The sequence below is a fragment of the Miscanthus floridulus genome, chromosome 11, assembly GCF_019320115.1.
Source record: "Miscanthus floridulus cultivar M001 chromosome 11, ASM1932011v1, whole genome shotgun sequence".
Classification (NCBI taxonomy): domain Eukaryota; kingdom Viridiplantae; phylum Streptophyta; class Magnoliopsida; order Poales; family Poaceae; genus Miscanthus; species Miscanthus floridulus.
In genome coordinates, this window is record NC_089590.1 from 499247 (window position 1) to 514456 (window position 15210).

At 45.1% G+C, this 15210-nt stretch overlaps 2 protein-coding genes across 2 annotated transcripts; one reads left to right on the forward strand and one right to left on the reverse strand.

Moving 5' to 3' along the window:
• Positions 1-2609: 2609 nt before the first annotated feature.
• Positions 2610-6671, forward strand: LOC136493908 (uncharacterized). The gene is made up of 7 exons (XM_066490034.1): positions 2610-2721; positions 2918-3209; positions 3707-3809; positions 4041-4085; positions 5231-5292; positions 6005-6052; positions 6495-6671. The coding sequence occupies exons 1-6, from the start codon at positions 2610-2612 to the stop codon at positions 6006-6008; spliced, it is 618 nt and encodes a 205-aa protein (XP_066346131.1). The 3' UTR covers positions 6009-6052; positions 6495-6671.
• Positions 6672-9553: 2882 nt separating this feature from the next.
• Positions 9554-11611, reverse strand: LOC136493910 (uncharacterized). The gene has a single exon (XM_066490036.1). It carries the CDS (start codon positions 11609-11611, stop codon positions 9554-9556), a length of 2058 nt encoding a protein of 685 aa, XP_066346133.1.
• Positions 11612-15210: the final 3599 nt, after the last annotated feature.

A 15210-nucleotide genomic window follows, 5' to 3' on the forward strand; every position in this document is an offset into this window, starting at 1 on the left:
TACACCTAGCTATGACTTTCCACAAGATGACTCGATGTATTGATTGGATTTGCTCACCACATGCTCTCTCCCACTCAAATTGCTGCTGCTACTCCCATTCATTGCATGACCTCAAGTGTTTTATCTTGAACTGTGAGCTATGAGATCATGTGGTGATGTGGGAAAACATTTGAAGAATGGATTTGGTAAGAAAGAAGAAGGAGGTCATGAGCTCGTGGAGATGCTGAGTGCGGTAGTGCCGCTCTCAGGGTGTAGCAGTGCCGCACTGCCTGAGAAGCACTGCCCAAGTGGTCTCCCAAATTCATGATCTAAATCTGTTTTCTTATCAAGACTGTTCTATAGGTGTTTTTCTGCCTCCCATTCATATAGTTTCTTATCTAGTTCCATTACAATGCATAGATGGAGCACAAAGATGATGACCGTAGAGGAAAGAGGAAGATGGTTGAGTCAAGAGTCAAGGATCCCCCTCGCCGTGGTCATGGAAGATCAGTAGCATCTAGCAGTGGTGCAGCTCCAAGGGGTCATGGTGATAGGGGGAGGCGTGAGAAGTACATCGAAGATGAGGAAAGGTTGGAGATGACTGGCCACACCACTGATGCTTGTCTGAACACTCCCCTTCACTTGACCGAGTTTGACAGATCCTACATCAGAGAGGTTGATGGGGAGATGCTTATGAAAGTACCAGATGACTCTCGTCAGCATCCAGTCATCGACTATTCCAAGAGTTGGAAGTTGGTCGAAGAGGTGAGATAGATAAATCCCTATGCAGTGCGCAAGGATTTGGGCATCGACTACATGTTTTGGAATGAGTTTCATTCCAACTTCTATGCCACTGCTATCCTTGGTGCGAGGAAGACCAAGATAAGGAAGATGCAGTATGTTGATTGGGATGAGATATAAGAAAAGGAGGAGCCTGAGTTTGACAAGGTGATCAAGGTCTGTGACCGCTTTGAGCTCTCCGATATCATGGGTTTCTAGTATAACTGGAATGAAGAGGTACTTGCACAGTTCCATGCCACCTACTTCTATGATCAGTCCACTGATAAGATACATTGGATGACGGATGGTCAACACTACCATATTGATTTTGTCACCTTCAGTCGGATTCTGGGTTTTGGGGAAGAGCATCGGACTTACACTCATATTCATGATGAGCCCAGAGCAGAGATCCGTGACATTAGATACATGTGGAGAGACAGTAGGGTCGCTGATGGCAAAAGGAGTGGGCTGCATAGTTACTATTACATCCTAAACAACCTCATCAGGAACACTATCAATCCCAAGGATGGAGCAGCCTCGGACATAAATGGATATGTGAGGAACGTGCTAGCTCACTTTGCTCTAGGAGGGGATAAGTTCAATATCCCTTAGTTTATTTGGCATGAGCTAAGGCTTGTTATGGAGGATGAGAGGAAGGGGCTGCCCTATGCTCCTTACCTCATGTTCTTGATTGAGAGGGTCACATGGATTAGCTTTCCAAAAGACGGGATGCACACCGTCTACAAGATTGAGAAGACCTAGCCTGCAGTAGCTAGCTAGGCCGCAGGAGGCTCCTATGCTCATGAGGACATTCCCGAGTCCTCTCACTCTAGGTCTCACAAGGACAACAAGATGAAGAAATTTGGAAAGTGGCTCAAGGCGATATTTAGCAAGTGCACCTATGCAGCTGAGCGAGCCTATGAGACACAGCTTGAACACTAGGCCTGGATCAAATGACAACCAATGAGGTGCCCAAGTGGATGGCTGTAATTGGACTATATCACCCTAGATTAAAAATGGCAGAGGTGGCAATGGTCCCTTGTCAACCATAGCAAGCAATGGCTCTAACAGCAATGTTTTTGGAGCACTCATTTCCTCAAACACCTTCTAGTCATCATCAACTTCAGTGGTAGTATTACCCGATAGAACAACACCCATCCATGATGTAGAGGTAAGGCTGGTGATATACCTTTGTTGCATTCCATCGAACACCAGTTGAGCATCCATCGGGGTAGATGAAGGTTTGCTTGCAATAGTCACTATGGCGACTGGCTTGGGCTTGACATGCTTGGGGTTGTCTTGGAACTCGACTGTAGGAGGCAAACGTGTGGCCACCACATTCGGAGTAGCTGGAGCAGTGGCCAACGCAGCGGTCGTCGATGGAGTGACCGAGTTGGCGACAGAGTATGTGCCGCAGAGGTAGACGAGGCCTAGGGTGGAGGCAAGCGCCGCGATAGGCTCGTGGAAGAAGGCCGCGAAGGGTGGGTCTAGGACCAACTGCTTGGTGGCATGCTAGCCACCGTCGAGGAAGAAGAGCGGGATACGGACCCCGTCGACGTCGCAGTCGATGGAGGGAAACACAGAGTCATCCGCGTCAGCGGAGCAGACCCATGAGTTGTCGACCTCTAGTGACGCAAGCACCTGGAGGGCGCCCGGTGGTGCGCATGTGGGGAGGCGGCCACAGTAGGTGTCGTCATTGTTGGAGGTGATGGAGATGGGAGAGTCGAAGCCGTCCTAGGGAGGCTGGTACTGGACCGACGGCCTGGGTGCACCCAGGGTGAAGAGCATAGGTGTGGCCATGACGAACACGATGGCGTGGTGGCGAGGAGTATCGTGGCGTCAGACTAGGCATGGGCCGCCGTGGGGACAGGGCTGACTTTGACTGTGTGGAGGCCAAAGAGGTCTTCGGGGACCGCGGGGTACGGCGCAGGGGTGTTGAGCACGTCGACAAACCACTGGTCGGTGAAGACGCCCTCGCCGGCTTAGAAGTCATGGATGCGCTCCTCTAGGACACGGATAGGCTCCTCGAACAATCCACCCTAGTTGTCGACCATGATGTGTTGCGACGCGCTGAACTGCCCAGAAGCGGCGACGGAAGCAGTGGGCGCGTTTTTTTTTGAGAAAAATGTACATGTTAATTAATCGACGCTTTGTTTAGCTGGGCCCAAAAACCGGCCCATCCATGAGGATGGGCTTCATTTCGTGATCCAACAGCTCGCCGAGGGGCGGAAGTCGGAAGGCACCTCTTCCGGCGACGAGCTGCCGCCAGCGACGTCGCAACTACACCGGCGGCTTAGTCTCTCTCTCCCTTGGCGCTGCTCGTCGCCAACGCCGCCGTGGGAGCCGATTCCCGGGGGAAGGGAAGGTGCAGGCTCCAACGCCACGGCGTTCAGGCGGGTCCACCGTTGCTGCCAGCGTCGCTGCTGCAGAAGTTGTTCCGGCTCCGCAAGGTGCGTGCTTCACGTGCTCGATCAAATGCTCCACCGCCTTTGCCTCTTCCAGCCATCCCTCTAAGTTAATTTGTACAGCTTGGAAAGTGAGACACGGTATGCTTAGTGTTCGTCCTGTCCTGTGGGGGATGGTTCTGTAGCTGTTTAGCTTTACATCATGTACAAAAAGGCTGGCATGCTGCAAGTTATCTTGCTTTGAATGCAAATTCAGCCCCCATGCAAAGCTTACACTCTTAAATCAACTAGTACAACTCTCAAAGCAAGAGAAACAAATTTCTGTTCTCGTGTCAGATCTCACACACATTCTGTTTTCACTGTACTTGATAGTATACTGTGCTCACACATAATTAAACGGAGGAGCAACGAACAATTGTGTAGCACCGACAGTTTATAGAGTAGTATTTACTGATAGAAAATTCCAAATTTGTATCCATTATCAATCGATTAAGTATGCACAAATATTCCAAAACATGACACTCTTACTCTGTGACCACCAGCATTGCTTCAATAGAAGGAAAACTGCATCCATCCGAGTTTCTTCCAGGCCGAGTGCTCATGCGACAACACAAATCCTTGCCAGAGTTTTTTTGTAAGCTTGAGGTACTTCAGGTTGCTGCTTCCTTTACGTTCTTTGGTGAAGAATATTCTGGAGCATGTTGTTGCCATGTGTGAAATTGAATTCCGAAAGTGTTGAGGTTCAAATGCAGTAGATTAGCATCCTATTCTGTGTTTTACTTTTACATATATACATGTCATTTTATTCTTATCCCCTTTTAACTTTTGAACAACCATTGACTGCTCATACTTATTCAATGGATTCTATTGTTGCAGCAACACCGGTTGAGAAGGGTAACGAATGGCATGAGTAAATCAGTGGTAGATGGTTTTCTGTTTTTACACCCCCCCCCCCCCCCCCCCCCCCCCCCTGCGCGCGTTATCTGTTTTGTCTTTGCAAATATATATATTTTTTGGTATCATATGTAGTGAGTTAGGATACATTATGCATTTGCTAATTTGCTGGCATATGTGCAGTTTTGAGAAAATGTGAGTTATGACATTCTTTGGAAGAAATGGAATCTGTAGTTTGAGTATGGTAAAACTTGAAGGGGTTTTCTTCTGTACTGATCTCTTTAAAAAAATTATCTTAAAGCAAAGTAGTTTACATTAAGGTGGAGCAGTTTAACTTATACTCTTCACACAGAAATGGCGATTAGATCAAATATTTTCCTTCATCTAGTATATATAAACCTATGGTTGCTGTGCTGTGCTGCAATGTGTCGGAACTGTTACTTTCTGGTATGGATCTTAAAAAGATGCTAATACCTAATAGTCAACTCTCATGTCCAGATCTAGAAAGAAATAAGTGCTTTTGAAAAAGTGACCACAATGCCCCAACGAAGCCTTATTCTTTGTGGTTGGTACAGAGTTACTCCACCGATTATGGCATTTTGTGGATTTTGCACTCCTTCCTTTGTCGCTTGAGAATTTGACACTCAATGCATCATGGACATTTGGTTCATGGGGCCATTTGTTTGTAAAACAATGGACTGTCAAATCATTTTCCCATCGGTTATGACCTATCTTCCCCTAGTACCATTACATGAATGAGAAAGTTGGTGACTTGTCATCATGGTTTATAATTTGTATGATGCGACATCAATCACTGACCAAATAGTGACATGAACTGATAATATGCCTCAGTTTTTCACAAACTATCATCTGTATTTTTAGTAATTATCAGGAGGACGATCTAATTGACATTCTTTCATTATTTGGGGAAGTTTGTGGAGCCACAAATCTTTGCCATTGTTCTCTTCATTTTTCATTTCCTGCAGTTTCTGTCTTCAGTATTTCTTCATGCAACCATACTGTATTGTGCCATGTTACAAAGCCTGGTTATTTTACAGTTCATCTTGCACACATGTATATCATGTTTTGATGTAGTTATGGTTTATTGACAAAGAAAAAAGTGGCGTGGATGAACACCAATGATATTGTAAACTGAGCCAGTTTTGATGTAGAGTGATGAACTCCGGAGAGTGGGTACTGAAACCCCTGTAACCGGCCTCAGTACGAAGCCAAGGTATTCTTCTTTAGGACAAAATCTTGGACGTCTCTCCCTCTGGCCAAGTATTTTTTTGGTCCTCTATTGTAGTAAGATACATCATTTTAATTGTTTACCATTTCTTCCATATGTGAAATAACTTTGTTTACTGTACATAGAGCCTCCTTGGTTGGGTTCCAAAACTTGCCTAGCCAAAATGAAGGTATGATTTTGGTTGTGCAGGTTTTGGAACCCAAAAGCAGGCTCATAAACCAACCGTAAGTCCTGGCAGGGCACAAACATGCCTGAGTTGTGATCCATCTTAGACAAAGTTTATGACATCTAATCTCAACACTAACCTCTCACATCAGTACATCGCTATTAAACTATCTAATAGAATATGATAAGATCTGATTCTGATAAAGAGCTTGGGGAAAACTTCAATATGTTGTCCACCAAAATCAAAGCAAACAACTTCCCGAAGAATACTATGAATCAGTGAGTAGATTGATTGCAATATCACACGTTGAGGTTGCAAACTAGATTGATTGAATGGTCAAGGCTCTACCTATTCCTGTGTTCAAACATTAGAAAATAAAGTTTTCCTCGCTTCCAAGCGTCTGCCTAGGATGATTGTTTGATTTGGACTACATTGGCTTGCCATCGGATTGTTGTTTCATCTGGCTAGAATGTGTTTCATTTCTTCTCATGCCCAACTCATGCTCTACAATTTATACAAATTATATTTCAGGTGAGGATTGGGCAATCTAGGCTTAAATCGAAAGGAAGATAACAAAAGGTATGTACTTTTAAAAATATTGTAACCTTACACGTGATATATTTTTTTTCTCGAACATGCAAAAGATTTGTGCATCTTTGTATTAAGGAAATTCCACAATGCGTGGAGGAATTTCCACTGGATACATGATTGACCTTTTTAATACTGTAATTTGGACGTCCATCATCTACCAACTTGAATATCGCGGAATCAACTTATCAATCAGCTGTAATTGTACCATCATGTTTTAGTAAATTTTAGCGCTCAACATGCTAGCTACGTCTCGGACTAAAAAGGGGTAATGAAAAAGAAATCTGAACTTTCAAATGACCATTCAATTAGGTAGCCTTTTCATCCAAACTACAGTTAAGACAATTTGTCTGCTCATAACTCGACTCCTGACCATCAGAATTTTGATACCCTACAATCTTGTTTGGATTTTTGATTGTCTCCTTTTTCGAAGCTGTGTTATCTCAAGCTGGCACGGTGTTAACTCCATACGGGCTCGGCTCTCCACTGGCCAAGCTCAAAGTGGCACGGCTCTCCACTGGTCAAGCTCAAAGTGTGCCGCGCCTCAAGTTTTCTAGTTTGTTTGTAAAACAACGGACTGTCAAATCATTTTCCCATCGGTTATGACCTATCTTCCCCTAGTACCATTACATGAGTGAGAAAGTTGGTGACTTGTCATCATGGTTTATAATTTGTATGATGCGACATCAGTCACTGACCAAATAGTGTCATGAACTGATAATATGCCTCAGTTTTTCACAAACTATCATCTGTATTTTTAGTAATTATCAAGAGGACGATCTAATTGACATTCTTTCATTATTTGGGGAAGTTTGTGGAGCCACAAATCTTTGCCATTGTTCTCTTCATTTTTCATTTCCTGCAGTTTCTGTCTTCAGTATTTCTTCATGCAACCATACTGTATTGTGCCATGTTACAAAGCCTGGTTATTTTACAGTTCATCTTGCACACATGTATATCATGTTTTGATGTAGTTATGGTTTATTGACAAAGAAAAAAGTGGCGTGGATGAACACCAATGATATTGTAAACTGAGCCAGTTTTTAGATGTAGCCTAATGGGGCTATATAGCACAATATTTTTGTTAGTAACCGAGTCCTCTAGTGCAGTACCAAAGCTTACCGCGGTGCAACGGTAGAGTGATGAACTCTGGAGAGTGGGTACTGAAACCCCTGTAACCGGCCTCGGTTCGAAGCCAAGGTATTCTTCTTTAGGACAAAATCTTGGACGTCTTTCCCTCTGGTCGAGTATTTTTTTAGTCCTCTATTGTAGTAAGATACATCATTTTAATTGTTTTAAAGGTTTCAGGAAAAGATGGGGAGTAGTGCCTTGGTAATGAGAATCAGATTGATTTCTATGTAGCTTTCAGATTTACATGGCGTAAATATATATCTATTTTTTTCAAAGGTATTTGATTAGTCTGGATGCTAAATGATATTATTGTAATCTGTAATTTTTTTCCCTTGGGAATATGGCCACCATTGTGGTCAACAAACCACCTGGAATGCCAATGTAAGTAGATGTAGATAGCTTTATTTCCTTTTCCTGCAGTTTCATCCCCAAAAAAATCAGCTCCTATCTGAAACCTTTGCTTCATTCTGAAGGGTGGCATTGGCATACAAATTAGTACTGATATTCTGATCCCAATATTTGGGGAGGGTTCTTCTTAAGCACCTCGACTGTTGAGTTCTGGGCGGCATACTGTGCTAGTTACTGGCCAGGCGCACTGTGTGCACCCACTTATACATCCTGCACACCATCTGCTCCATTAGGTCCCAAGCTCCCAGCTTTGCAGCTTCAATGGTTGCCTGAACTGAAAGGGTGTTCTTGATATCTCTAATCCACTGCCGATCTAGTTGATTATCCGCCACTGTGCGTTCGTTGATGAACCTTTACTGACAACCGCACTAGTTTGGGTGCAATGTGTAAGAATGTTGTCCATTGAGCCAGCAGTACTACCTTAGCACATGGCAGTGCGCAACGACTACAACAGATATTGGCCCCGTAAAAAGGCCTTAGATGGTAAGGAAAAAAAAGTGAATGTCAAAAGGTAACTGAAGCTAAGAATTCGTTATCCAAAGAAGCATCCAGTTATATCAAAGTGACCACAATCTTGATAACATAAGGTCTAGACCCAAAGAAAGGCATACAGTTGTAATGGGCAACACCTGAAAAAGAAAAACCGGAGGCCCAGCATTATCTGCCACTCCATTTTTGCCACACAGAATATGCTGAAGAGATAAAGAAAGCAATCATCCATTCAAACTGCACGGAAGGCTAAGTTAATATTCTTATAAAAAAGGGCAGCAAACAAGCTCAACAACATTAAATTACAAGAATTGCTGCGATCATGTTGCATGCTACCAGAAGCTTAAGCTATGGAAAGAACCTCAAGACTGGCAAGGTTTGAACTATACATAAAAAAAATCGCTATCGAGAAGAAATCATTAGATGCCTATTTTTACAATCATCAATGCAGTATTGTGAAAATGTAAATGCCATAATTGACACTTGACCAAGAGTCTTCCCCTCCCCTATGTTGCATATGTATGTTTCAAATATTTTAGGCGTTTTAGACGTATGTTGCAAAAGTTGATCGGGGGATGTCGCACATGTTGCATATGTTGCAATTGTTTTAGAGGCATGTTGCAAACGTATGTTTCGAGTGTTTTGGATGTTCCAGAGGTATGTTTCACCTGTGTTTTCTGGACGCATGTTACAAGTGTGTTTTTCTGGATGTTGCATATGCTTCACGCATACGTTGCATGTGTTTTATTTGGATGTTGCGCATGGTTTTCAAGTGTTTCAGAAGCATGTTTCAAGTGTTTCAATTGCCTTCACACTTATGTTGCAACTGTTGTATTTGGATGTTTCAAAAGTAGATCTGGTGTTGCATCTCTCCTCCGCACCTTCTACTGCATCGTCTCGGTGTGTCCTCCTCCCGGCGCCGACAGGGCATCCATACGACGTCGCGGCTGGGTCCTTCCGAATCGGAGGCGCCGTGCCCTTTCCCCTCTTGTCGCTCGGGCGGCATGGGCCGCGCGTGGAGGGCGCGAAGCGGAGTGCATCGCGCAGGCGTCCGTCCGGACATCCGGGCGCTAGCACTACCGATATATTAAATAGTGTTGTAAGTGTCCTTATGAAGCATCTTATGGACGTTTAGACCTCTTTTGAATGAAGGATGATTTTTTCTTTCCTTATGAAAATGAACTGATCATATTTGAAAGTTCTTTCAGACTATATTAGTCTTATAAATGATGTATGATTGGGGGAAACATTGATTAAAAGAAAGTTTTGAACACCATGTGGAACACATGCATGCCTTGTATTTTGGGACGGCAAGAGTACACCTTTGAGTCTTTGCATCAACCGTATATGGATATTAGAGCCATCATTACACTCACAAATATCTAAATATATTTAGTAAGTAGACAAATAAATGATGCATGCATTGCGTTTGTAATGCATGCATTTTAAAAGGGACGGTGATTCTCATGGCAGTGGTGGTAGCATCGGAAGGGCCTGCACGCTGACATATTCCACTAGAAGGGAAGCGATAGTGATGAGCTCACCGCCGCTGCCAAGCTGCTTGGCATGAGAATACGCGCTGCACCGGTGGCCTGCGTAGCATAATATCTCGATCCACACCTGGGCGATGAGCTCCGGCATTATTGCAGAAGAAGGCAAGTCTGGCATCCCGTTGTGGATCAGCTCTGTGGCAAGCCTACATCCACGGTGCAATGTAAGGTCTATCCGGTAGGCCTTTTGTCTGTCTTGTGCATCACCCAGACTAGTGTCAAACGGGATATCAGACTGCAGGGTCGCCGTCGCCGTATCCTCCTCCCTGTAGTGCCGCAGCAGCAAGTTGGCCAGATCCTCAGCTGAGCTGCACATTATACCAATCAACTCATAGCAGGAATTAGCGTACATCCCACGGTCAACAGGGGCAGGCAGCATGTAGGGACGTGAGGCAAGGAGGAAGAGCATGTAACTGGAGAGCGCCTCCACCGCCTCGACGAGATCAGCCTGCCTCTGCCTCCGTGCGTCGTCGTCGCCTTGACCGCCGGCATTTGCTTGCTCCGCCTGCTTCTGCTTGTACCAAAAGAGATAGATGTCAGTGCCGATGTGCCATGTAAGGATGGTCTGCTCCAAGGACCTTTTGGGGTCCAAGCTCCATTCCAGCTCCTCGTACAGTCCCTTGCTCTTCAGGGCGGCCAGACCCCTTGAGTTAGCGATGTGATCTTCGTTTGTTGGAAGGACGCCGCAACTCAACACCTGGTTGACCAGCAGCTGCTTGATGAATGCCGAGACAGGGACGGAGGAGCAGTAAGCCAGCGTATTCCACGGGTCCTCAAATCCCATCCATCTCGCAATTTTGCTGATTCGGCTGACCCTGCTACCAACGCACAACTGAAGCAAGTTGTGCTGCCCCATGGAGCCGGACCAGTACCTTCCTCTCCATTCTGCTGCATGCACAAACCGACGGACAGATGTAATCCCACGACCAAGCAAGATACTGATATTTCTTTCTTCCTCTCCTGGCCTACTGAAATCCCTCCTCGGTTTTAGCAGGAGCGAACTTGTCCAGCTCGAGAACATTGCCTTAATAGTTGACATGGCCTCCAAAACAACAGCCCCAATAAGCAGGACATAACTGATAGCAATGTCTACTTTACTGTAACTCCTCCTCCCCATACCTTGATCACCCAAAAGATAAAACAACAACAATGCCACGGCTGTGCCCGGCAGCGAGATGACACGGATGCAAAGGCCACACCAACTGTGCACCACCTCAGTCTTTGTAAACAAGACATCGTGCATCAAGGAGAGTTGCATCTCAACCACCTCCTCCAAAGCATGCTCATCTACATCATGAAACCGCAGCTCCTCTTCATCCCGCAACATACTCATCATGAATTTCTTAGGAACAGCCAGGAAGAGGTGAGCATCCAATAGGTAATCTTCCTTATCCGGGCAACTTTTGGACGGTATGGTCCGGTACTGGGATCCCGAGACGTAAATTAGAGGTTGATAGTTGCCGCCCTGCTCTGAGGTACTACTACCAGCGCACTTGAGTGCCCACACTCTCTCTCCATACTTGGCAACACCAACCACAAACATCAGGATGGTGGCTGCCCGGAGCAGTGACCCGCTGGCAAGGATGGAAGACACATAGACGACATATGTAGCTGCAGCCACCTGCACGGCAAGAGTCTGCAGGTGCCGCAGCCACAGATTGTTGTCTTCGATGCTGTAGGCGGTGATGTTGTCTTGCCCACCGAGGTGCAGGAGGAGGAAGGGCGCCCAAAACGCCACCAGCTCATGCTCCGGCGATCTGCTCGTCACAGACATGTGTCCCAGCACGTAGATTGCCGTCGCATCGGCCAGCATGTACGCTGACCACGCAAAGGCCCGTAGCACGCCGGAGTCGATGCGCCGGCGGAGCTCCGCCATGATGAGGAGCATGATCTGGAGGGTGAAGCTGAGCAGCACCAGCACCTGGATGCCCCATTCGTTCCATAGATGCAGCACTTGCCCTGCCCCTGCCATCGGCCGTCTGAAATGGATTCAATTAAACTATACATTCCTTGCATTAATGGCTTTCATATTTTAAAGAGTAATATTCTCTAAATTACCTACTAACTGTGAAGAGATTTGTTATTATAGAGAGCTAACGACAGGTACCAGTACATTAATTATTAGCTATTGGTGAGTCTTTTACGGTCTTACGATATACAAATATGTGACTAACGGTACCTCATTTTTCATGACAAGGTAAAGAAAAACGTACTGACGGTATACCCATCATTATTTCTTTCTTTTGTGTTGGTACCGAAATTAATTAACATTAGCTAGTGATGTAATAACCAGAACAACGCAACTTACATGGGATAAGTGGAGAACCACCAGAATACAGATGATAGATGACCCACGGCCGACTGCAGCAAGCGCTTTGATATACTGGACTATGAATACTTGCAATGCAAGTATATATCCAACTGTATTCACAGTGAAAATGAAACATCCATTTATATATAGGACAGCACATGAAGCTAGGGCAAGATTTGGTTGAGGCCACCGGCACATCCGGCTTTAATTTGGCTAACCATCCTGATTTGTTTTTACATTTTTCTTGCCCTTGCCCTTTCCTTTTCCTTTATCTTTATCTTTATCTTTTTGTTTTTGGACAGAATCTCGTTTCCTTCTCTCTATGTCATGTATTTTTGCTTTTCACGTTACCTGGGTCTAAAACATGAACTGGCACCGGGCTTTTTCGTTATCGTTAAAAAAAACATGAACATGAACTGATTTGTTTTTACATTTTTCTTTGCCCTTTCCTTTTCCTTTATCTTTTTCTTTTTTGGACAGAATCTCGTTTCCTTCACTCTGGATCGTGTACCTTTGCTTTCACATCATCTGGGTCTAAAACATGAACCGACATTCCGCACCTTTTTGTTTTGTTAAAATTAAATACGCCCTCGATCTGTTTTTTAATATATGACGTTTAGGACAAAAAATTTAGTTCATTTTGAAATAAAATTGTTGTTGTCCTAAACATCATATATTTTAAAAACGGAGGTAGTAAATAAAAGCAGATCCTAGATATCCTCAAAGATCAATAAGATATCCCAAATTCGTTGTCAAAGGTGGCGTTAATCCTTGTTAAGGGGGCACGTGATACTCTGCATACGTTCCGTGTTAAGGAGCGCCTATATATTCCACGTTCAGCATGCAGTCATGCACCGATCCAATGAAAATCACAGACTAGCCGCCGTCTTCCCCCACCGTTGGCTATCTAGCTATCTAAAACTGCTATTTAGGTCCCTACGCTCTAAATAATATTTAGAGCACCGTCAACCACGGTCAGTCGTCGCAGGCATCCGCTCCTACTGTCTTGAAAGAATATGATTTCCACAACCGTCGTCCTGTTCGCTTGGCTTATAAGTCGTACTTTTTCAGTCAACGAACAGTATTTTTTTTTCATAATAAATCAGCCAACAGTACTTTCAGTCTTGGCTTATCAGCCGAGCGAATAGGCACTACTGGATTCAGGTTCTTTGCCGAGTGCTTGAGGCACTCGGCAAAGGCTATATTGCACTCGGCAAAGCCTTTGCCGAGTGCGGCACTCGGCAAAGCACACACGGCAAAAAATTAATCGGCAAAGCACTCTTTGCCGAGTGTATTTTATCGGGCACTCGGCAAAGGCTTTGCCGAGTGCTCCGGGGGCACTCAGCAAAGAAAAGCGACCGTCACGGCGCCGGTCCCGTTGACGGTCACTTTGCCGAGTGTCAACCCCACAGGCACTCGGCAAAGATTTTTTTAATTTTTTTTTAAAATTTCTTTGCCGAGTGCCAACCCGTGAGGCGCTCGGCAAAGATTTTTTTTTTTAAAAAAATTCTTTGCCGAGTGCCAAACCATGAGGCACTCGGCAAAGAGCTTTTATTTTTTTTTGAAAATTTTCTTTGCCGAGTGCCAACCCTCCAGGCACTCGGCAAAGATTTTTTATTTTTTTTAAAAAATTCTTTGCCGAGCGCCAACCCGGAAGGCACTCGGCAAAGAGCTTTTATTTTTTTTTGAAAATTTTCTTTGCCGAGTGCCACCCCTCTAGGCACTCGGCAAAGATTTTTTATTTTTTTTAAAAAACTCTTTGCCGAGTGCCAACACGGCAGGCACTCGGCAAAGTTTAAATTTTTTTTTAAAATTTCTTTGCCGAGTGTTATAGTCACAGCACTCGGCAAAGCTGGAAAATCTGTTTTCTGGTCGCCCATTTTGCCAGCTTTGCCGAGTGTTGTGACCATTGCGCTCAGCAAAGGGGTCCTTTGCCGAGTGCAACACTCGGCAAAGTGACCCAAAACGGCAATTTTTTTTTTGCATTCCATCATGACAAATACATTCATACAAACATATATCACATATATATATATCTCATCCGTCACATATATATCTCATCCATCGCATATATATCTCATCCATCACATATATATCTCATCCATCTACACATCCATCCGCCCATATCACATCCATCACAATATATAATAATAAGTGCTCAAGTCCATCCAAATAAGTTTACAAGTCTATCAAAGTCCACAAGTGCATCACAAGTATATCACAAGTTCATCACCAAGTGAACAACAAATGTAAAAAATACAACATGCACTCATCTCGGCCACTGCGACTGTGGTGAAGGCCTAGATGCATCATTTGTAGGTGCATGAGGTGGATTATTCGAACCATCGTCAAATGGAGACTACACAAAGGAGAAGAGATTACATGTGAGACAAGATTATTTTGATAGCTAATCTAGGACGATAGATGCCATACAAGCAAAGCACAAGCGAAAGTAAAAAACTTTAATACTCACAGGAGTAGCTGCAACTGTAGGACGCGGAGGCGGAGGTGGAACCAACAGCCCAGGTGGCAGAGACAAGCCCATACGTTGCCCAAGCCCTTGTAGGAAATCTGTAATGTCCATCAGCCTCTGCGCCTGGGCCTGCCGCTCGGCCCGCTCGGCCTCCAACTGGCCCCCCCAGCTCCTGACGTTCCTTCATTTCTTATTCCAGCCGGGCCTGCAATATTTCACTCCAATGTTTCAGTAATGCAAAGCTAATTAAGGTGTGTAAAGATCAATGTATGACGAGTAAAACAGGAATAACCTCAAGTGCGTCGACCCGGTGCTGTGCAGCGGTCGGCCGTGTGCGAATGGCCGGGCTCTCGCTCGTGCTCCGTGCTCGGATCTGGGAGAGAGAGGGAGTAGAGGCCGTGTCGATGACGCCGTCGCCAAGCCAGAACCGCCCATGGTTCTTGCCTTGCCCCGCCCTCATGACGGCCTCTCCATCAAAGTCCTAGGTGCTCGGATCGTGGTCTGCCCCATGGAGCGACCTCGCCACCTCAGTGTACTCACTGATGCGGGAGTGGACGCTCGGGTTCGTGTATGCCTCGGGCGGGTCCTCCAAGTTGAAGGAGACGTCGGATGTCGCCTTACCCTTGTGGGCCATACACCATGCCTGGAAGTCCGAGCAAGCCTGGCGACTTTGTGACGCCAACTGCGAGAAAGACAGCACAATGATTAGAAATCAGACAGAACTGAGCATGACAATAGATAAATCAATTCGCGTACCCATGCTTGTTTGTATCCGGCGAGGTTGCGA

Excerpts from the sequence above, each read along its gene's own strand:
- LOC136493908 (XM_066490034.1), top strand. The coding sequence starts at position 2,610 with ATGGGCCGCCGTGGGGACAGGGCTGACTTTGACTGTGTGGAGGCCAAA. Across the intron at positions 2,722-2,917 it reads CGTCGACAAACCACTGGTCG|CTGGGCCCAAAAACCGGCCC; the intron begins GTGAAGACGCCC and ends CGCTTTGTTTAG. Across the intron at positions 3,810-4,040 it reads AGTTTTTTTGTAAGCTTGAG|CAACACCGGTTGAGAAGGGT; the intron begins GTACTTCAGGTT and ends CTATTGTTGCAG.
- LOC136493910 (XM_066490036.1), bottom strand. The coding sequence starts at position 11,611 with ATGGCAGGGGCAGGGCAAGTGCTGCATCTATGGAACGAATGGGGCATC.